The 23,045-nt window shown below is 42.3% G+C and overlaps 1 protein-coding gene across 2 annotated transcripts in view; it reads right to left on the reverse strand.

The window, feature by feature from the left end:
* The window catches only part of si:dkey-37g12.1 (atrial natriuretic peptide receptor 1), a 33,477-nt gene that overhangs the window by 5,649 nt on the left and 4,783 nt on the right, over positions 1-23,045 (reverse strand). For both annotated transcript variants that reach the window (XM_021619122.2, XM_021619121.2), the window contains exons 11-22: positions 20,882-21,020; positions 16,244-16,322; positions 14,728-14,824; positions 13,898-13,996; positions 11,880-11,957; positions 11,617-11,721; positions 11,366-11,437; positions 11,024-11,192; positions 10,578-10,730; positions 10,298-10,487; positions 4,753-4,896; positions 4,263-4,386 (exon numbers count right to left, since the gene is read on the reverse strand). In XM_021619122.2, coding sequence (XP_021474797.1) covers positions 4,263-4,386; positions 4,753-4,896; positions 10,298-10,487; positions 10,578-10,730; positions 11,024-11,192; positions 11,366-11,437; positions 11,617-11,721; positions 11,880-11,957; positions 13,898-13,996; positions 14,728-14,824; positions 16,244-16,322; positions 20,882-21,020 — 1,449 coding nt within the window. The remainder of the gene's footprint in view (positions 1-4,262; positions 4,387-4,752; positions 4,897-10,297; positions 10,488-10,577; positions 10,731-11,023; positions 11,193-11,365; positions 11,438-11,616; positions 11,722-11,879; positions 11,958-13,897; positions 13,997-14,727; positions 14,825-16,243; positions 16,323-20,881; positions 21,021-23,045) is intronic.

Here is a 23,045-nt window from a genome sequence, read left to right on the forward strand (position 1 = left end):
ATGTCGATCAGGTTCAAGTCTGGGCTCTGGCTGGGCCACTCAAGGACATTCAGAGTCTTGTCCCGAAGCCACTCCTGCGTTGTCTTGGCTGTGTGCTTAGGGTCATTTTCCTGTTGGAAGGTGAACCTTCGACCCAGTCTGAGGTCCTGAGAACTCTGGAGCAGGTTTTTATCAATGATCTCTCTGACTAGTCTCCCAGTTCCTGCCGCTGCAAAATATCCACATAGCATGATGCTGCCACCACCATGCTTCACTGTAGTAATGGTGCCAGGTTTCCTCCAGACGTGATGCTTGGCATTCAGGCCAAAGAGTTCAATCTTGGTTTCATCAGACCAGAGAATCATGTTTTTAGGTGCCTTCCTTCTGGAAGGTTTTCCAATCTCCACAGAGGAACTCTGGCGCTGTCAGAGTGACCATTGGGTACTTGGTCACCTCCATGACCAAAGCCCTCTTCCCTGATTGTTCATAGGAAAGCTCCTGTCTCGCCACTCCTGTCTCTGAGCTCTATGGACAATTCCTTCGACTTCATGGCTTGGTTTTTGCTGTGATATGCACTGTCAACTGTGGTACCTTTTGTAGACAGTTGTGCTCCTTTCCAAATCATGTCTAATCAATTGAATTTAACACAAGTGGACTCCAATCAACTTGTAGGAACATCTCAAGGATGATCGATGGAAACAGGTTGCACCTGAGCTCAATCTCGAGCCGCAAAGCAAAGGGTCTTAATATTTATGTAAATAATGTATTTTTGTTTTTTCAAAATCATAAATTTGCAAAAATGTTTTTTTTTAAACGTTTTTGATTTGTCATTATGGGGTGTGGTGTGTAGATTGCTCACATATACACTGCTCAAAAAAATAAAGGGAACACTAAAATAACACATCCTAGATCTGAATGAATGAAATATTCTTATTAAATACTTTTTTCTTTACATAGTTGAATGTGCTGACAACAAAATAACACAAAAATTATCAATGGAAATCAAATGTATCAGCCCATGGAGGTCTGGATTTGGAGTCACACTCAAAATTAAAGTGGAAAACCACACTACAGGCTGATCCAACTTGGATGTAATGTCCTTAAAAGAAGTCAAAATGAGGCTCAGTAGTCCACGTGCCTGTATGACCTCCCTACAACGCCTGGGCATGCTCCTGATGAGGTAGCGGATGGTCTCCTGAGGGATCTCCTCCCAAACCTGGACTAAAGCATCCACCAACTCCTGGACAGTCTGTGGTGCAAAGTGGCGTTGGTGGATAGAGCGAGACATGATGGCCCAGATGTGCTCAATTGGATTAAGGTCTGGGGAACGGGCGGGCCAATCCATAGCATCAATGCCTTCCTCTTGCAGGAACTGCTGACACACTCCAGCCACATGAGGTCTAGCATTGTCTTGCATTAGGAGGAACCCAGGGCCAACCGCACCAGCATATGGTCTCACAAGGGGTCTGAGAATCTCATCTCGGTACCTAATGGCAGTCGGGCTACCTCTGGCGAGCACATGGAGGGCTGTGCGGCCCCCCAAAGAAATGCCACCCCACACCATGACTGACCCACCACCAAACCGGTCATGCTGGAGGATGTTGCAGGCAGCAGAACGTTCTCCACGGCATCTCCAGACTCTGTCACGTCTGTCACATGTGCTCAGTGTGAACCTGCTTTCATCTGTGAAGAGCACAGGGCGCCAGTGGCGAATTTGCCAATCTTGGTGTTCTCTGGCAAATGCCAAACGTCCTGCACGGTGTTGGGCTGTAAGCACAACCCCCACCTGTGGTCGTCGGGCCCTCATACCACCCTCATGAAGTCTGTTTCTGACCGTTTGAGCAGACACATGCACATTTGTCGCCTGCTGGAGGTCATTTTGCAGGGCTCTGGCAGTGCTCCTCCTGCTCCTCCTTGCACAAAGGCGGAGGTAGTGGTCCTGCTGCTGGGTTGTTGCCCTCCTACGGCCTTCTTCACGTCTCCTGATGTACTGGCCTGTCTCCTGGTAGCGCCTCCATGCTCTGGATACTACGCTGACAGACACAGTAAACCTTCTTGCCACAGCTCGCATTGATGTGCCATCCTGGATGAGCTGCACTACCTGAGCCACTTGTGTGGGTTGTAGACTCCGTCTCATGCTACCACTAGAGTGAAAGCACCGCCAGCATTCAAAAGTGACCAAAACATCAGCCAGGAAGCATAGGAACTGAGAAGTGGTCTGTAGTCACCACCTGCAGAACCACTCCTTTATTGGGGGTGTCTTGCTAATTGCCTATAATTTCCACCTGTTGTCTATTCCATTTGCACAACAGCATGTGAAATTTATTGTCAATCAGTGCTGCTTCCTAAGTGGACAGTTTGATTTCACAGAAGTGTGATTGACTTGGAGTTACATTGTGTTGTTTAAGTGTTCCCTTTATTTTTTTGAGCAGTGTATATATTATTTTTTATCCATTTTAGAATATGTCTGTAACATAACAAAATGTGGAAAAAGTCACGGGGTCTGAATACTTTGAAGTAAACTGTCGAAAACATGAACTTCCTTGACCATGTTACAGGTCATGTAACTGTTCGTTACATGCAATATTTGCTTGGTGGACTTCACCAGACAGATGTTGCTCTCCAGTTTTGTGACGTATCTGCAGTTGGATTTGTTCCTCCACTGTGTGACTGTTCTCTTTTTGTTGTCACGGCCTTATTGTATATCACGGTGGCATATGAACTAATGGGTTATAGGGCAAACGGCACAAACACCACAACATAGGTTGTAATATGGCTTTTTTTACTGGCTTGGCATCCCTATAGATTTTACCTAAGCACCGCTAATGCACATACACACAGAAATATACATGGAGGTGACAAACATTTTCCGCTGAGATGCAGCTGTGTGTGTTACTTCCAGAAATAGCAGGCGTCTATGCGTCAGTTCCACTCTTTGTTTGAGTCTGACACCTTAGGTTACAAGTGACTGACCCAGTAATAGCACCAGCCCCCAGGGGAAATATCAATACACTGTCTGTCTGTATCCCTTTTACCATAGTATGCTACAGTATCGTTTAACTACAGCCAATTCCTGCGTTCCAAATGGCACCGGATTCTCTATAAGGTGTACTACTTCTGAGGAGTGTCCATAGGGTTCTGGTCAAAAGTATGGCAATAGATGGGATGTTTGAGATGCACAGTATGTGCACCTATGCAGACACTACTGAGAAGAGCAAAGCATAGATACTGGATTCGGAACTGTGTGGGAAAGGACATTGTGAAAAGAAAATGTCCCAGCCAGCACAGTACCATTCGGGTCGGTCAATAGTGTGAAAAGGGTACTAATCTTTCATGCAGAGGAAGGATGTGTCCTGTTTCAGCTGCTGTTCAAATAAAAGAGAACAGCGTTTCTGCAATGTCTTCGATGTGTTACGAATGTCTTCTGATGTCTTATAAATGTGTTACGAATGCATTTTAATGTTATGAATGGCTTACGATGTGCTATAAATGCATTATGCATGTGTTATTAATGTATTATTTAATGCATTTAATGTATAACGTCTTAAGTTGTGTTCTGATGTCCGTTTCAGTACAGGTGCTCCCTCCCAGACCTCTCTCCAATGGGAAAGACACACGCCTACCACAAAAACTGCAGCTCCACTTTTGAGTACTTGGACTTTGGGTTGAACACCTACTGACACTTAAGACATTTCAGCTTTTAATTTTTAATTTATTTGTAAACATTTCTAAAAACATAATTCTACTTAGTAACGATGGGGTACTGTGTGTAGATTAGTGACACAAAATCTCAATTAAATCCATTTTAAATTCAGGTTGTAACACAACAAAATGTGGAAAAAGTCAAGGGGTGTGAATACTTTCTGAAGGCACTGTAGCTCTTCTCATCTTTCTATATGAAATAATTAAAGTCTGTGTCCCAAATGGCACCTTATTCCCTATATATTCAAAGTCGGGGTCCCCTCATGGGGTCGCGGGGGAACTGCAGTGCGGTCGCCAAATAAAAAATATATAATTTAGGGAGAAAAAAAAACAAGAGTACATGTTATTGTATGGGGCAATATACAACAATGTTTGAGAAAATCTAAATGTATCGATTTTAAGGTTGTGTAATGAGATCTGAGTCCCCAGGTCTCCGCTGTTCGTATAGTTTGAATACCACTGCCCTATAAAGTGCAGTACATTGACCAGAGCCCTATAACCCCATTTTAGACACATGCACCCTCGAAATCTAGTTCCCCTTTCAGTGTGCGGGGACAGGAAGTTCAAGGTCATCTGACTACCTGCATTGGCGTGAGGCTGGCCGACATGGCGGTGAATCCTTCGATGTCACTGAAATAGATGGTGACAGAGTCGTAGGTTTCCGCCCGCACCGTCTTCCCAGCAATCAGCTGGACAGCCACCGATCTATAAATACAGAAACCAAATCTAAACAGACACACACAGACAGACAGAAGCACTCGCACACATACACACACACAAACATGGAGGGATCGCATGAACTTCGCACTGCTTCTAAAAGTGGACAATGATACTCTGGTGTTTCATATACACAAGATCATGTTGTCATCCATCCCTACCCAGGTGTCCACAAGACAGGCTGCTAGCCAAAGGAGAGGCAGACATGATACCAGCAAAAAAGAAAGACAGACACAAAGAGAGAAATAAAGACAGAAGATTTTTTTTAAAGGTTGCTCATTTACAATCAACAAACCTTCTTTCCTCATCTGCATCGAAACCGAAAGGAGACAAGTGTGTGTGGGAGTGTGTTACCGTGGCAACATCTGGGTGAGGAGGCCCTCGGCCCTCCTCTTCTCCTCCAGGAGCTGGGCGGTGCGCTCGCTGACCACCTCCTCCAGGTTGGTGGCATACTGCTCCATGCGGGACAGCAGGTCATCCAGAATGTTCTCGCCCACGCTGGTGGGTGACACACAATTACATGAGCAAATAACACACACTTGTGCAGCACAAACGTATACAGTGCATTCGGAAAGTATTCAGACCCCTTGACTTTTTCCACATTTTGTTAGATTACAGACCTATTCTCTCCCCCCCCCCCAATCAATCTACACACAATATCTCATAATGACAAAGCAAAAACAGGTTTGTAGTAATTTTTGCTAGTTTATAAAGAATAGGTTGGATGGGGAACGTCGCTGAACAGCTATTTTCAGGTCTCTCCAAAGATGTTAGGTCGGTTTCAAGTCCGGGTTCTGGCTAGGCAACTCAGGGACATTCAGCGACTCATCATGAAGCCACTCCTGTGTTGTCTTGGCTGTGTACATAGGGCCATTGTCCTGTTGGAAGGTGAACTTTCACCCCAGTCTGAGGTCCTGAGTGCTCTGGAGCAGGTTTTCATCAAGGATCTCTCTGTACTTTGCTCCGTTAATCTTTCCCCCGGTCCTGACTAGTCTCCCAGTCCCTGCCTTTGAAAACCATCCCCACAGCATGATTCTGTCACCACGCTTCACCTTAGGGATGGTGCAAGGTTTCCTCCAAACGTGTCGCTTGGCATTCAGGCCAAAGAGTTCAATCTTGGTTTCATCAGACAATAGAGTCTTGTTTCCACCGATTGCTCAGTTTGGCCGGGTGACCAGCTCTAGGAAGAGTCTTGGTGGATAAAACTTATTTCATATAAAAAACAGACACCTTATTTCCATGTTTAATACATTTGCAACAAAAATCTAAAAATCTGTGTTCACTTTGTCATTATGGGTTATTGTTTGTAGATTGATGAGATTTTTTATTTATTTTATACATTTTAGAATAAGGCTGTAACGTAACAAAATGTAGGAAAAGGGAACGGGTCTGAATACTTTCTTAACCTCTCTAGGGTAGGGGGCAGCATTCGGAATTTTGGATGAAAACCATGCCCAAATTAAACGGCCTGCTACTCGGGCCCAGAAGATATTATATTCATATAACTGGTAGATTTGGATAGAAAACACTCTAAAGTTTCCAAAACTGCTAAAATAGTGTCTGTGAGTATAACAACTGATTTAGCAGATGAAAACCTGAGAAAAATCCATTCAGGAAGTAGTTTTGTTTTTGTTTTTGTAGTTTTCTATTCAATGCCATTACAGTATCCATTGACTTAGGACTCCATTTGCAGTTCCTATGCCTTCCACTAGATGTCTTATAAATGAGGGAGTAAGACCAGTCTGAACGAGTGGACCCTAACGTGACGCAGAGTTTTTTCAGGCGCATGTGCATTTCTTGTTTACCTTTTATATTGAAGACGTTATTGTCCGGTTGAAATATTATAGATAATTTAGGCTAAAAAAAGCAACCTGAGGATTGAATATAATCATGATATGTTTCTATGAACTTTACAGATACAATTTGGATTTTTTTTCTGATTGTTTTGACTGAGTTTGAGCCTGTGGATTACTGAAGAAAACACGCTAACAAAACGGAGGTTTTTGGATATAAAGAGACTTCATCGAACAAAAGGAACATTTATTGAGTAAATGAATGTCTTCAGATTGCCACCATATGAAGATCATCAAAGGTAAGGGATTCATTTGATCTCTATTTCTGAGTTTTGTAACGCGTCTGCTTGGCTGGTTACTGTTTGTAATAATTTGTCAACTGGGCTATGTTCTGGGCTAGGTATGTTCTGGGCTAGGTATGCTTTCGCCGAAAAGCATTTTATAAATATGACACTGTGGTTGGTTTAACAAGAAGTTAATCTTTAAACCTATGTAAAATACGTTTTGTTTTCAGAATTTTTATAATGAGCATTTCTGTAATTGAATTTGGTTCTCTGCAACCTCACTGGATGTTTGCCAGATGGGACGCTAGCGTCCCACATACCCTAGAGAGGATAATGCACTGTACATGCATGCACACACAAAAACATACACACATACAGTATGAACTCAGAAACACACACACAAACAAAACACAGACAATGGCACATGCACACATGCACAGATGAAGGTGCGCTCATAGGCACAGGCACACACACACACACACACACTACAGGAAAGGGTATTAGTTGGATGCTCAAAGGAAGATTGGTTGGTTGTCACATGGATATGCGTGTGTATTTCCTCTGTACCTCTCCTCTCCTTATCTGTTGCTCCCCATGCTACCTTCTCCTCCTTTCCTTTTCTCTCCCTCCCTCTCTATCTCTGAGCAGGATTAATGTCATGCATGTTGACAGTGCCTGTCCCTAGAGACGTTGTGTGTGTGTTGTGTGTGTGTGTGTGTGTGTTGTGTGTGTGCTGCACTGCATGTCCCTCTCTCTCTCTCTCTCTCTCTCTTTCTCTCCCTCTCTTTCTCTCCCTCTCTTTCTCTCCCTCTCTCTTTCCCAGGAGTCTGCCCTGTTTTATCCCTAACCTGTATAATGGAGCCTCCGCCACTCTGCAACTCTCTATTGTTCTTTCCTAGTACATCACCTGGGTTCAAGTAGTATTGGTTTGCTATTCAAATACGTTGAACGTTTGCTTCAGCCTGCCTGCAGTGCCAGTTGGGCATGGTTGAACATTTTGGGACAATGTTATTGGTTCTATTGTGCCAGGCATGCACGGATAAAGTGTCTGAAAGAAAACAAATATTATTTGAACCCAGTCTGTGTGTAACGTGGCCAACGGCCCTCTCAGAGATCTTTAGTCCCAACAGGGCCTTTATTGCCCTTGACACTACAACATTTAGAGCACAGGGTACTAAACACACACTGAACTGCAACAATAAATAAAAAAACATCCTATCTTACGGTCGGAGTGATGGGGTTGAACCGACAAGATCTTCAAACATCTTGTTACAATACTGTATCACTGTGTTCTTGTTCTGACATCTGTGATATACACAGTGTACAAAACATTAGGAACACCTGCTCATTCCATGACATAGACTCACCAGGTGAATCCACTTAAATTCACTTCAAGCAGTGCAGATGAAAGGGAGGAGACAGGTTAAAGAAGGATTTTTAAGCCTTGAGACTATTGATACATGGATTGTGTGTGTGTGCCATTAAGAGGGTGAATGGGCAAGACAAAAGTTTTAAAGATGCACTATGCAGAAGTAGTTCTGCCTTTTCCTGGTTGCTAAAATTCAAGTAGTTTGCCTAATTTAAATTTATGTGACAAAACAAGCAAGTATATATAGTGTAGAGAATCATTGTACCATCCAAATTGCTGTGAAATACTGTATCTTTCCTATAATCAAAATTATTTTATTTTCAGCTGTTTAAAGCTGATATATATAACCGAAAGTAAAAGACGCAAAAACTAAACATAAGAACGGGAAGCATAGACATAGTGCACATAGAATAGATCTACCGCTTCTTAGACTTGCTTTAAATGAGAATGACAGATCTATAACAAACACTTCTATGTGAATTTGGTCAGGTAGCCCAAAAAGTGACATATTGCAGCTTTAAGTGCCTTTGAGCGGTGTACGGTTGGTTGTACAGTAGGTGCCAGGCACACCGGTTTGAGTGTGTCAAGAACTGCAACACTGCTGGGTTTTTCACGCTCAACAGTTTCCTGTGTGTATCAAGAATGGCCCACCACCCAATGGACATCCAGCCAACTTAGCACAACTGTGGGACTAACATGGTCCAAGCACACCAAGACAAGAGGGCACGACAAAACCTATTCCCCTCAGGAGACTGAAAAGTTTGGCATGGGTCCTCAGATCCTCAAAAGATTTTACAGCTACACCATCGAGAGCATCACTGCCTGGTATGGCAATTGCTCGGCCTCCAACCGCAAGGCACTACAGAGGGTAGTAAGTACGGCCCAGTACATGACCGGGGCCAAGCTTCCTGCCATCCAGGACCTCTATACCAGGCGGTGTCAGAGGAAGACCCTAAAAATCGTCAAAGACTCCAGCCATCCTAGTCATAGACTGTTCTCTCTGCTACCTGCACGGCAAGCGGTACCGGAGCATCAAGTCTAGGTCCAAGAGGCTTCAAAACAGCTTCTACCCCCAAGCCATAAGACTCCTGAACAGCTGATCAAATGGCTACCCAGCTTCCGACAGAGTTACCTCTCGTTCCAGTGCTTTTCTGAAGACAAAGGAATTCTCTGGTTGGAACATTATTGATGTTTTATGTTAAAAACATCCTAAAGATTGATTCCATACATCGTTTGGCATGTTTCTAAAGGACTGCAACGGAACCTTTCGAGTTTTTGTCTGGACGAAATACTCGCGCCTCATGAAGATGGATTACTGGGCTGAACACGCTAACAGCAAGTGGCTATTTGGACATAAATGATGGAACTTTATGAAACAAATCAGTCATTTATTGTCAAACTGGGATTCCTGGGAGTGCCTTCTGATGAAGATAATCAAAGGTAAGTGAATATTTATGGTGTTTCTAACTTTGTTGATTCCAAAATGTGGGATATTCCTCTGGCTGTTTTGGGTTCTGAGCACCGTTCTCAGATAATGCTTTTTCCGTAAAGTGTTTTTGAAATCTGACACAGCGGTTGCATTAAGGAGAAGTCTCTCTTTAATTCTGTGAATACCACTTGTGTCTTTTATCAATGTTTATTATGAATATTTCTGCAAAATCACTGGATGTTTTGGAATCAAAACATTACTGCACGTAACGCGCCAATGTAAACTGAGATTTTTGGATATAAATATGCACATTATCGAACAAAACATACATGTATTGTGTAACATGATGTCCTATGAGTGTCATCTGATGAAGATCATCAAAGGTTAGTGATTCATTTTATCTATATTTCTGCTTTTTGTGACTCCTATCTTTGGCTGGAAAATGGCTGTGTTTTTTCGACTTGGCTCTGAACTAACATAATCATATGTTGTGCTTTAGCTGTAAAGCATTTCTGAAATCGGACATGATGGGTAGATTACCAAGATGTTTATCTTTCATTTGCTATATTGGACTTGTTAATGTGTGAAAGTTACATACTTCTAAAAAATATTTTTGAATTTTGCACGCTGCGTTTTCAGCGGAATGTTGTCGAGGGGTTCCGCTGCGCTAGAAAGGTTAATCATTTTTTTTGTATTTCATACTTTTTCTACTTTTAATTTTTTAGGTATTTTCTTAAAACTGCATTGTTGGTTAAGGGCTGGTAAGTAAGCATTTCACTGTAAGGTCTACACCTGTTGTATTCGGGCGCATGTGACAAATGACATTTGATTTGATTTGATTTGAAGCATTGGAGTCAACATTGGCCTGCATCCCTGTGGAACACTTTCCACACTTTGTAGAGTCCATGCCTCAACAAATTGAGGCTTTTCTGAGGGCAAAGGGGGGTGCAACTCAATATTAGGAAGATGTTCGTTATGTTCTGTACACTCAGTGTATATGTGATTGTGCACTGCGGTGTCTCACCAGCTGGGGCAGAGTCTCTTTACGGTCACTCTGAGGGAGGAGAAGTCTGGTCGGTCACTGGGCCTCTCACTCCAGCACGCCCCCATCAGAGCCTCCACACCCTCTGGACACTCTGCCCTGTCCGTGTGGGGCCTGAGGGGGCTACCTCCGCCCCCCACACACACCCCGGCCTTGACCCTCTCCACTATGTCTGGGGGGGAGAGAGACTGTTGAATAAGACAGTGAGGAGGAGAGAACACACCCCAGAGCAGCGAGGTATGGGGGTCTCTCTCTTACATACCTCTTGCCTCGAGGTTGTTGTTGGGGATATGGAAAGGGCCCCTGCGGTACACCACCTCCTGAACAATAATGCCAAAACTGTAGACATCCCCCTTCTGGGTGCCAGAGGAGGGCATGCTGTCCCTCAGCAGTTCCGGGGCCCTCCACAGCAAGGCTGGGAAGAGAGAGGGGCTTAATGTATGAGAAGCTCCTGTTGTTAGTTATACTGTTTACAACTGTGTATCTGTAATCTCTTTCTCTCTGTCTTTCTTTCTCCCTCTTCTCATTTCGTCTTTCTCTCCCCTTTCGCCTTATTGTAACTTTACAAAATTCCAAGGTTTTCCAGAAATCCTGGTTGGAAGATTCTGGATATGCTGCTTATTCCCTCCTGATTCAGAGAAACTGGGATTTCTGGGAAACCTGAGAATTTGGGGAATGTTACCCGGAATGTTGCACCCCTACACTCACATGTCCAGTGTTTTTTAGACCAGCCCTCCTCGTCCTGGCCGGGGGGTCTTCTGAGGAGACTGAGGCCATGGTCGGTCACCTTTAGGACGAAGCGACTATCCACCACACAGTTAGATGACGACAGGTGACCATGGGAGCGCAGGGGGCTGCGGTGCAGGTAGTCCATCCCCTGAAGCAGACACACATTTCAGTTTGATAGGACCAATTCCCCCACAGACTGGAATTACACTGATATCAACTTCCACTTCAGTTTTGTTTGCCTTGTATCACGCCCATAGAGACAGCCATAGACATTATGTAACTCATACGGCATGAAAAATCGAGAGTTTTGAGAAAATGTACCTTGACAATGTCCAGCATCAGGGAGAACTTGAAGCTCCAGTGAAGCTTAATGGAACCATTCTTCAAAATGTCCTGGAGTTTGGGAGGTGCAATTGGACTTTATGCTCGTGATGTATTGAAGAAGCAGTGAAGGGAGGGTTATGTGCATTTAAAGCAGTGGTGTGTGTGTGTGTGTGTGTGTGTCTGTGTGTGTGTGTGTGTGTGTGTGTGTGTGTGTGTGTGTGTGTGTGTGTGTGTTGTGTGTGTGTTACCTGCAGGCTCCCTTTAGGACAGTACTCAGTCAGCAGAAAGAACTGTGGAGGTTCCAGACAAGCACCAATGACGCTGCAGATGTTTGGGTGGCTCAAATCTCTACACTGCACACGTGTGTGTGTGTGAGAGAGAGAGAGGAGTCCATATAAAACAGATATGACAAAATAATAAACTTACAGAATTCATAACATGTACATTAAGCACTCCACTCTCTACTAACACTCGATAACAGACACAAACACCACAACGAGGAGGGCCTCACCTGCTTCAGTTCAGTGAGCAGCTCTCTGTTCAGACACACACTCTTCACATTCAGCAGTCGCACTGAACAGATGTTCTCCTGAAAGCACCAGGGGGAACGACAGAGCCAAAATGGCAGACTAAAAATAACCCAAATCCCCATGTTGATGATGATGATGAAAAATACATAATGGCACAGCCTGGCTTCTAATCGGCATGATCATTTCATTAGATGTCAGTTCACAGGACCAGGTGTCAGAGTTTGGACACCTGCATAAAAAGTCTCAAAGTATACACTACCGGTCAAAGATTTTAGAACACTTACCCATTCAATGGTTTTTCTTTATTTACACTATTTTCTACAGTGTAGAATAATAGTGAAGACATCAAAACGATGAAATAACACATATGGATGGAATCATGTTGTAACCAAAAAAGTGTTAAACAAAGCAACATATATTTTATATTTGAGATTCTTCAAAGTAGCCACCCTTTGCCTTGATGACAGCTTTGCAAACTCTTGGCATTCTCTCAACCAGCTTCACCTGGAATGCTTTTCCAACAGTCTTGAAGGAGTTCACACATATGCTGCTTTTCCTTCACTCTGCGGCCCGACTCATTCCAAACCATCTCAGTTTGGTTGAGGTTGGGTGATAGTGGAGGCCAGGTCATCTGATGAAGCACCCCATCACTCTCCTTCTTGGTAAAATAGCCCTTACACAGACTGGAGGTGTGTTGGGTCATTGTCCTATTGAAAAACAAATGATACACCATCCCATCTGGTTTGGGACTAGCACTGCAGATTGCTGTGTTAGCCATGTTGGTTAAGTGTGCCTTGAATTCAAAATAAATCACAGACAGTGTCAGCAGCAAAACACCCCCACACCATAACACCTCCTCCTCCATTCTTTACGGTGGGAAATACACATTCAGCAATCATCAATTCACCCACACCGCATTTCACAAAGACATGGCGGTTGGAGCCAAAAATCTCAATTTTGGACGCCAAACCAAGTGGTTTCTTGGCAGTAATTCGACCACGAAGGCCTAAACAGTTGATGTTTAGATGTGTCTGTTACTTGAACTCTGTGAAGTGTTTATTTGGGCTGCAAATTCTGAGGCTGGTAACTCTAATGAACTTATCCTCTGCAGCATAGGTAACTCTGGGTCTTCCATTCCTGTGGTGGTCCTCATGAGAGCCAGTTTCATCATAGCACTTGATGGTTTTTGTGAATGCACTTGAAGAAACCTTCAATGTTCTTGACATTTTCCATATTGACTGACCTTCATGTCTTAAACTAATGATGGACAGTCGTTTCTCTTTGCTTATTTGAGCTGTTCTTGCCATAATATAGACTTGGTATTTTACCAAATAGGGCTATATTCTGTATACCTCCCTACTTTGTCACAACAAAACTGATTGGCTCAAACGCATTAAGAAGGAAAGAAATTCTAAAAATGTACTTTTAAGAAGGCACACCTGTTAATTGAAATGCATTACAGGTGACTACCTCATGAAGCTGGTTGAGAGAATGCCTAGCGTGTGCAAAGCTGTCATCAAGGCAAAGGGAGGCTATTTGAAGACTCTCAAATGTAAAATATATTTTGATTTGTTTAACACTTTTCTGGTTACTACATGATTCCATATGTGTTATTTCATAGTTGGTGTCTTCACTGTTATTCTACAATGCAGAAAATAGTAAAAGAAATAAAGAAAAACCCTTGAATGAGTAAGTGTTATAAAACTTTTGACTGGTAGTGTAGTTATTCCACTTCTGAGGCATGGTGGGGATGGAATATAAATAACGCCTAGCCCTGAAAAACTCTGGGCCCAAATTATATTCCCCCTCTCACCTCTTTCTACCTCTCACTCCTCCTCCAGTCAAGTAAGTTATTAGAAAAATTCAAGGCCCTAATTTCAACATTGTATAAGTAAAGTGTTGCCAATATGGACAAGCAATTGATTCGCACTTATAGGAAAAACTCAAGGCCCTAAATGCAACATTGTAAAAGTTAGCAATGAGGACAAGCAATTCTCACTTTATAGACGGCCGTTCTGTGGGAGGATGGTTTGTCCTTCATATTTCCCAGGATGGATTCCAGAGAATCATCGATGGACTTGGAGTTGAGGTACGGTACCTGTAAACACACAACAATCCACATTATCATGCACTTTAATATGAGCGTGCGTGTGTGTGTGTGTGAGAGAGAGAGAGAGAGAGAGTTTCTCTGTGGTCCACTGTAGATTAGTTAGTTGGTAGAGCATGGTGCTTGCAATTCCAGGACAGCTGGTTTAACTCCTGGGACCACCCATACTTAAAATGTATGCATCCAAGGCTGTACGTTCCTTTGGATAAAAGTATCTGCTAAATGACATATGTTAGTGGAAAACCTGCATTAATTAGTTGATCCTTGTGAAAGTCATTACACTGAATCATTTGTTATTTCTCCTTAGTGGTGGTTTTCATTAAACAACAAAACAGGGCACAGTAACTGAGAGGAGTGGGTGCACAAAGTTGAGTACCAATTCATAATAGTAAAGGTACTGTAGTATGGTCATTGAAAAATGTATAAGGATGAAATGATGCGCTAAAATTTAGCAGAGGAATAGAAAAAGTGCTTGCTTCAGTACGGTCGTAACGCTGCAGTTTTTGGGAAAGGAGAGTAAGGTGGTACTGTAGGGAATATAGGCTTTGGGGGGTTTGGCATCAACCAAAGATAATATGCAACGTCATCAACTGTGCAGTCAGGCATCAGATGTTAGCTGATACGTTAAACACCTATCCAGACGTGAGAGATCTGGCAAGTGTCTGCTGTGTAGTCAGCCTGGAACGTTGCCAGTGACTCAAACCCCTCCTCCCCTGCCTCACCTTTCCTGCCGAGGACGAGCTGTTCCCCATCATGGTGACATCACCGGGGCTAACCCTCCATAGGACCACAGACACCTTCTTCCGGATGATGTGTTTCCTGTGTCACAGGAGAAGTACTTCCTGGGTCAAAAACATCATGATGACCTACTGCACTTAACACTACATGGGCAACGACATCGAATTGTGTTTCTCCTGAGAAACTGTGCAGGTTTTCTATTGTATGCAAAACTCATATAACAGTGCCAAGCAACGTCAAAGCCTGTTCCATGGGGGTGCAGTGCATATGCAACTGTTGGAATTTCCACTCTGTCACACATGCATGTGTTTGTGCCTGGGTCACAACACTGGCACCTGTTCAACGGGCTTTTTATACACAATGTCAAATATATTTCATCTCCTTAATTTACAGGTAGGGGAACACAATTGTCAATTCTTGTTTCATGCATTTAGATCATTTTAGTGTCTGCAAGAATACTGCAGACCTATTATATGGGACTTGCACACAATTTAAAATCTACTAACTTGCTCCACATAATAAACAATGGCATAACTTGTTTCGTGAACACAATGCCTACACGTCGGCTGCAGATAGGGCCTTCACAGTAGTACAGTGTACCATTCTCTCTCTCTCTCTCTCTCTCTCTACTTCCTCTCTCTCCATTATTAACTGTTATTGAACCATCGTTCTTAATGCTCGTGGGCATCAAGGCCTCCTCCCAGGACTAGCAATCACCACGCCGTTCATATTATTGCATAAATGTTCCCATTTAGGCAAGTCAGTTAAGAACAAATTGTTATTTACAATGATGGCCTAGGAACAGTGGGTTAACTGCCTTTTTCATGGGCAGATCGACAGATATGTACCTTATCAGCTCGGGGATTCGATCTAGCAACACTTTTGGTTACTAGTCCAACGCTCTAACCACCAGGCTACCCTGCCGCCGCTAATTTAAAAGTAATCATTTGGAAAGGAAAATGTTATCACATGAAAGGGTCATGTGGGCTAAACTAGAGGCTGAGCCACCGAGACATTGGAGCGAATGTCTTATTCCTAAGGATGATAGTTTCCTGCATGCTCACTCACACACAGGTTGAAGTGGGATCAAACACACACACACACACACACAAATTACATGCACGCACACACATGGGGCTTTGGGTGAGTTCATGACGAGAAAAAGATAAGCAAGTGGGTACAGATTCATTCTGCATTAATCCATCTTTTGTGTGAAAGCAATGCGAGCCTTATGATGCCCTCTCCCCACTTTCCTGAATAATGCTGGGATATTCAAAAATGAATCCCTGCGTTGGCTGCCAAACTCCTCTAATTACATGGGAGACAGAGAGCGATAAAGCGAGAGAGAGCTCCACACTATGGACTATACACATGACTTACCGGAACAGCGCTGCACGTTGTACATTTGCAACGGCTGGACTACCGCTAGATGGAAAAAGGGCAATACTGTGTGTGTGTGTGTGTGTGTGTGTGTGTGTGTGTGTGTGTGTGTGTGTGTACCTGTAGAGAAGACATATGATAAGTGTCCCGGTGGCCAGGAAAACAGCAATGGTCCCCACAGCTATCGCAAACCTCTTCTCTGCAACACAAATACACACGTACACTGTAGCATAAGCTTTGATGACAGGTCAACAATGCCAAACGGTCACGCCCGAAATACGTGGTAGCACAGACTGTTCTCAAACAAACCTTTTATTAAACATTGATTTTTATTGCTTTTCATGACTCATGTGGAAAATAGATTTTCTCAATATAAACTCCTGAAAAAATAAAGGGGAAATAAATCAATAATGTGTAGTGTAGCTAATGTATTAGATTGCAAGTTTGAATCTTTATCATCGTTTAAAGGGGATTAACTTATCAATAAATGCACAAAAGTGTTATTTTCATAAACAGGTGGTCAAATAAAACTTTCTCATTTGCATTCTTGCGTCTCTCCCACATCAATCCCTTCTTAACACTTATTTTATATATATATATATATATATATATATATATATATATATATATATATATATATATATATATATATATATAATAAAGCCCAAACATCAATAAGTTCCACACATTCTTCTAGGGGCCATATGTACAAGTCCCTGTCTGCCAAAGCAAGCTGGAAGCAACGGCAAAGAAAACATTTTCGGACCATATCAAATCCAGATAGAGAATTCCAGATAGAACACAATTGATAACAAAGAATAAAACCTTCTCAAATAGCACCCTATTCCATTCAGTGTTCCACTTTGGACAAGGACTGTGTAGGGAATAGGGTGTCATTTGTAACGCAACCCGTTACATAACCCTGGCTAGACCATTAGACTGAGGTCTACCTAGGTAGCTGAGGGGACTTTCATAAAACGGTATTAAAAGAAGTCCATATTTCAGTGGAAAATAAAATAAAGATTTCCTTTCGTCCAGCAGGCATAAGTGAATTATTCAATGTGTCATTATTTTTGGGAGTCAATTCTCATTCTCTCTGGTTCTTTAGAGGATATATGGGTCTCTGGCCCCCCCATTTGGTGTGGTAACACACTGCAAGTGCTGTCAAGTGACAATACTTACATGACATATAAGGACATACAAGCCTGGAGAGGACAGACCACCATGCCAGCTGCCTGCTGTTTTTCATCAAGTAAACAAATTAACTAATCAAACGAATGTACTTTGATAAATTAATTAAGATCGGAAATAAATTATGACTAAATAAATTATACATTTATATCATGAGACCAATGGTTTATATATACACCAAATGTCTAACAGGAGGCGCTGTGTTGAAGTCACTTTGCCTCCATTTTGGCACATTTTGGCACCAAATATTTTTGGAAGCTATAGAAATGCATTTATGTCTGTATTCGTTTTTTGCCAAATGTATTATATTACAGACAACTTAATACATACTTTTAAATTATATTACGTGAGCTAAACATAAAAATAGAAACATATATTCAACATCTTCCTTATTTCAAGTTATTTTGTTGGATTACTAATGGTACTTTCCCCACTTCAACATCAAAATACTAATATTCATTTTGTCCTTGAAACATTTAATTAAAATACTGTAGAAATCCATTCATTCCTATGGATGACTGTACCTACTGGGGCGTGCCAAAATGGCCGACCGATGGCTTCAAAGCCTCGCAAATCATCAGCAATTCAGGGTATATATCTACATCATTGCATTAGACTGATAATGAGTATTACCAGAAAGCATGGGACAACATTTAACCAGCAGCTGCATTTTTGGTCATACAGTGGGGCAAAAAAGTATTTAGTCAGCCACCAATTGTGCAAGTTCTCCCAATTAAAAAGATGAGAGGCCTGTAATTTTCATCATAGGTACACTTCAACTATGACAGACAAAATGAGAAAAAAAATTCCAGAAAATCACATTGTAGGATTTTTAATGAATTTATTTGCAAATTATGGTGGAAAATAAGTACAGTGCATGCGAAAGTATTCGGCCCCCTTGAACTTTGCGACATTTTGCCACATTTCAGGCTTCAAACATAAAGATATAAAACTGTATTTTTTTGTGAAGAATCAACAACAAGTGGGACACAATCATGAAGTGGAACGACATTTATTGGATATTTCAAACTTTTTTAACAAATCAAAAACTGAAAAATTGGGCGTGCAAAATGATTCAGCCCCCTTAAGTTAATACTTTGTAGCACCACCTTTTGCTGCGATTACAGCTGTAAGTCGCTTGGGGTATGTCTCTATCAGTTTTGCACATCGAGAGACTGAAATTTTTTCCCATTCCTCCTTGCAAAACAGCTCGAGCTCAGTGAGGTTGGATGGAGAGCATTTGTGAACAGCAGTTTTCAGTTCTTTCCACAGATTCTCGATTGGATTCAGGTCTGGACTTTGACTTGGCCATTCTAACACCTGGATATGTTAATTTTTGAACCATTCCATTGTAGATTTTGCTTTATGTTTTGGATCATTGTCTTGTTGGAAGACAAATCTCCGTCCCAGTCTCAGGTCTTTTGCACACTCCATCAGGTTTTCTTCCAGAATGGTCCTGTATTTGGCTCCATCCATCTGGTGTGTTCAGGGTGTTCAGGGTGATGAGCTGTGTTGCTTTTACGCCAAACATAACGTTTTGCATTGTTGCCAAAAAGTTCAATTTTGGTTTCATCTGACCAGAGCACCTTCTTCCACATGTTTGGTGTGTCTCCCAGGTGGCTTGCGGCAAACTTTAAATTACACTTTTTATGGATATCTTTAAGAAATGGCTTTCTTGCCACTCTTCCATAAAGGCCAGATTTGTGCAATATACGACTGATTGTTGTCCTATGGACAGAGTCTCCCACCTCAGCTGTAGATCTCTGCAGTTCATCCAGAGTGATCATGGGCCTCTTGGCTGCATCTCTGATCAGTCTTCTCCTTGTATGAGCTGAAAGTTTAGAGGGACGGCCAGGTCTTGGTAGATTTGCAGTGGTCTGATACTCCTTCCATTTCAATATTATCGCTTGCACAGTGCTCCTTGGGATGTTTAAAGCTTGGGAAATATTTTTGTATCCAAATCCGGCTTTAAACTTCTTCACAACAGTATCTCGGACCTGGCTGGTGTGTTCCTTGTTCTTCATGATGCTCTCTGCGCTTTTAACGGATCTCTGAGACTATCACAGGGCAGGTGCATTTATACGGAGACTTGATTACACACAGGTGGATTGTATTCATCATCATTAGTCATTAAGGTCAACATTGGATCATTCAGAGATCCTCACTGAACTTCTGGAGAGAGTTTGCTGCACTGAAAGTAAAGGGGCTGAATAATTTTGCACGCCCAATTTTTCAGTTTTTGATTTGTTAAAAAAGTTTGAAATATCCAATAAATGTCGTTCCACTTCATGATTATGTCCCACTTGTTGTTGATTCTTCACAAAAAAATACAGTTTTATATCTTTATGTTTGAAGCCTGAAATCTGGCAAAAGGTCGCAAAGTTCAAGGGGGCCGAATACTTTCGCAAGGCACTGTATTTGGTCACCTACAAACAAGCAAGATTTCTGGCTCTCACAGACCTGTAACTTCTTCTTTAAGAGGCTCCTCTGTTCTCCACTCGTTACCTGTATTAAATGGCACCTGTTTGAACTTGCTATCAGTATAAAAGACACCTGTCCACAACCTCAAACAGTCACACTCCAAACTCCACTATGGCCAAGACCAAAGAGCTGTCAAAGGACACCAGAAACAAAATTGTAGACCTGCACCAGGCTGGGAAGACTGAATCTGCAATAGGTAAGCAGCTTGGTTTGAAGAAATCAACTGTGGGAGCAATTATTAGGAAATGGAAGACATACAAGACCACTGATAATCTCCCTTGATCTGGGGCTCCATGCAAGATCTCACCCCGTGGGGTCAAAATGATCACAAGAACGGTGAGCAAAAATCCCAGAACCACACGGGGGGACCTAGTGAATGACCTGCAGAGAGCTGGGACCAAAATAACAAAGCCTACCATCAGCAAGGGCATTGAAGATGAAACGTGGCTGGGTCTTTCAGCATGACAATGATCCCAAACACACCGCCCGGGCAACGAAGGAGTGGCTTCGTAAGAAGCATTTCAAGGTCCTGGAGTGGCCTAGCCAGTCTCCAGATCTCAACCCCATAGAAAATCTTTGGAGGGAGTTGAAAGTCCGTGTTGCCCAGCAACAGCCCCAAAACATCACTGCTCTAGAGGAGATCTGCATGGAGGAGTGGGCTAAAATACCAGCAACAGTGTGTGAAAACCTTGTGAAGACTTACAGAAAACGTTTGACCTCTGTCATTGCCAACAAAGGGTATATAACAAAGTATTGAGATAAACTTTTGTTATTCACCAAATACTTATTTTCCACCATCATTTGCAAATAAATTCATTAAAATCCTACAATGTGATTTCTTTTCTCATTTTGTCTGTCATAGTTGAAGTGTACCTATGAGGAAAATTACAGGCCTCTCATCTTTTTAAGTGGGAGAACTTGCACAATTGGTGGCTGACTAAATACTTTTTTTCCCAACTGTATATACCTAACCCAAGCAGGTCTGATAAGGGTCAGCTATCAACTCAACACAAAATGATCATGTGAGTACTGCAGAGACTAGAGAAGACTAAGAGAAGGTCCATTGGTGTAACAAACACACAGTACCGATATTGATGAAGAGCTCATCTTTGAAGCCAAAGTGGGGTGTGTCCTTCGGTGGGGTCTTCCTCCCTCCTGGCCAGTAGACTTGGACCCCCTCCACTGGCTCATAAGCCTTATTCGTACCAAAGTAATTGGCGATTACCTACCAGGTGAGAAGATAGCATGACCTATGATTACTTAACATTTTTGGCATAATAAAAGGCTGTGTGTTGAATGCAGCCCATTTCAGATGCTGGCATGATCTTAACTTGCCATAGTAATCAATATAGCATCCACATGCTATCCAAAATACAAGTCAGATCTACAGTGCCTTGCGAAAGTATTCGGCCCCCTTGAACTTTGCAACCTTTCGCCACATTTCAGGCTTCAAACATAAAGATATAAAACTGTATTTTTTTGTGAAGAATCAACAGCAAGTGGGACACAATCATGAAGTGGAACAACATTTATTTGATATTTCTAACTTTTTTAACAAATCAAAAACTGAAAAATTGGGCGTGCAAAATTATTCAGCCCCTTTACTTTCAGTGCAGCAAACTCTCTCCAGGAGTTCAGTGAGGATCTCTGAATGATCCAATGTTGACCTAAATGACTAATGATGATAAATACAATCCACCTGTGTGTAATCAAGTCTCCGTATGAATGCACCTGCACTGTGATAGTCTCAGAGGTCCGTTAAAAGCGCAGAGAGCATCATGAAGAACAAGGAACACACCAGGCAGGTCCGAGATACTGTTGTGAAGAAGTTTAAAGCCGGATTTGGATACAAAAAGATTTCCCAAGCTTTAAACATCCCAAGGAGCACTGTGCAAGCGATAATATAGAAATGGAAGGAGTATCTGACCACTGCAAATCTACCAAGACCTGGCCGTCCCTCTAAACTTTCAGCTCATACAAGGAGAAGACTGATCAGAGATGCAGCCAAGAGGCCCATGATCACTCTGGATGAACTGCAGAGATCTACAGCTGAGGTGGGAGACTCTGTCCATAGGACAACAATCAGGCGTATATTGCACAAATCTGGCCTTTATGGAAGAGTGGCAAGAAGAAAGCCATTTCTTAAAGATATCCATAAAAAGTGTTGTTTAAAGTTTGCCACAAGCCACCTGGGAGACACACCAAACATGTGGAAGAAGGTGCTCTGGTCAGATGAAACCAAAATTGAACTTTTTGGCAACAATGCAAAACGTTATGTTTGGCGTAAAAGCAACACAGCTGAACACACCATCCCCACTGTCAAACATGGTGGTGGCAGCATCATGGTTTGGGCCTGCTTTTCTTCAGCAGGTACAGGGAAGATGGTTAAAATTGATGGGAAGATGGATGGAGCCAAATACAGGACCATTCTGGAAGAAAACCTGATGGAGTGTGCAAAAGACCTGAGACTGGGATGGAGATTTGTCTTCCAACAAGACAATGATCCAAAACATAAAGCAAAATCTACAATGGAATGGTTCAAAAATAAACATATCCAGGTGTTAGAATGGCCAAGTCAAAGTCCAGACCTGAATCCAATCGAGAATCTGTGGAAAGAACTGAAAACTGCTGTTCACAAATGCTCTCCATCCAACCACACTGAGCTCGAGCTGTTTTGCAAGGAGGAATGGGAAAAAATTTCAGTCTCTCGATGTGCAAAACTGATAGAGACATACCCCAAGCGACTTACAGCTGTAATCGCAGCAAAAGGTGGCGCTACAAAGTATTAACTTAAGGGGGCTGAATAATTTTGCACGCCCAATTTTTCAGTTTTTGATTTGTTAAAAAAGTTTGAAATATCCAATAAATGTCGTTCCACTTCATGATTGTGTCCCACTTGTTGTTGATTATTCACAAAAAAAATACAGTTTTATATCTTTATGTTTGAAGCCTGAAATGTGGCAAAAGGTCGCAAAGTTCAAGGGGGCCGAATACTTTCGCACGGCACTGTACTGTAATACTGAATGTCAGTATGTCAATAGGCAGTGCATGCAAATGATCATTATTGTTTTTCCGGTATGCATGCTCTCACTATTGTGAAGCTCAAAACCTCCTGGCTGATCGGTTTACATTTCCCTTAGATCTTTTTTAAATGTACTCATTTTGTTGCCACATCACTCATTTGCTGAGAAGACATGAGACTTGAAAGGTGATGAGATGCATGGTCGGATGAAACCACGTCGACAGAAAC

Source organism: Oncorhynchus mykiss, chromosome 10 (genome assembly GCF_013265735.2).
Source record: "Oncorhynchus mykiss isolate Arlee chromosome 10, USDA_OmykA_1.1, whole genome shotgun sequence".
In the NCBI taxonomy this organism is placed as follows: Eukaryota; Metazoa; Chordata; class Actinopteri; order Salmoniformes; family Salmonidae; genus Oncorhynchus; species Oncorhynchus mykiss.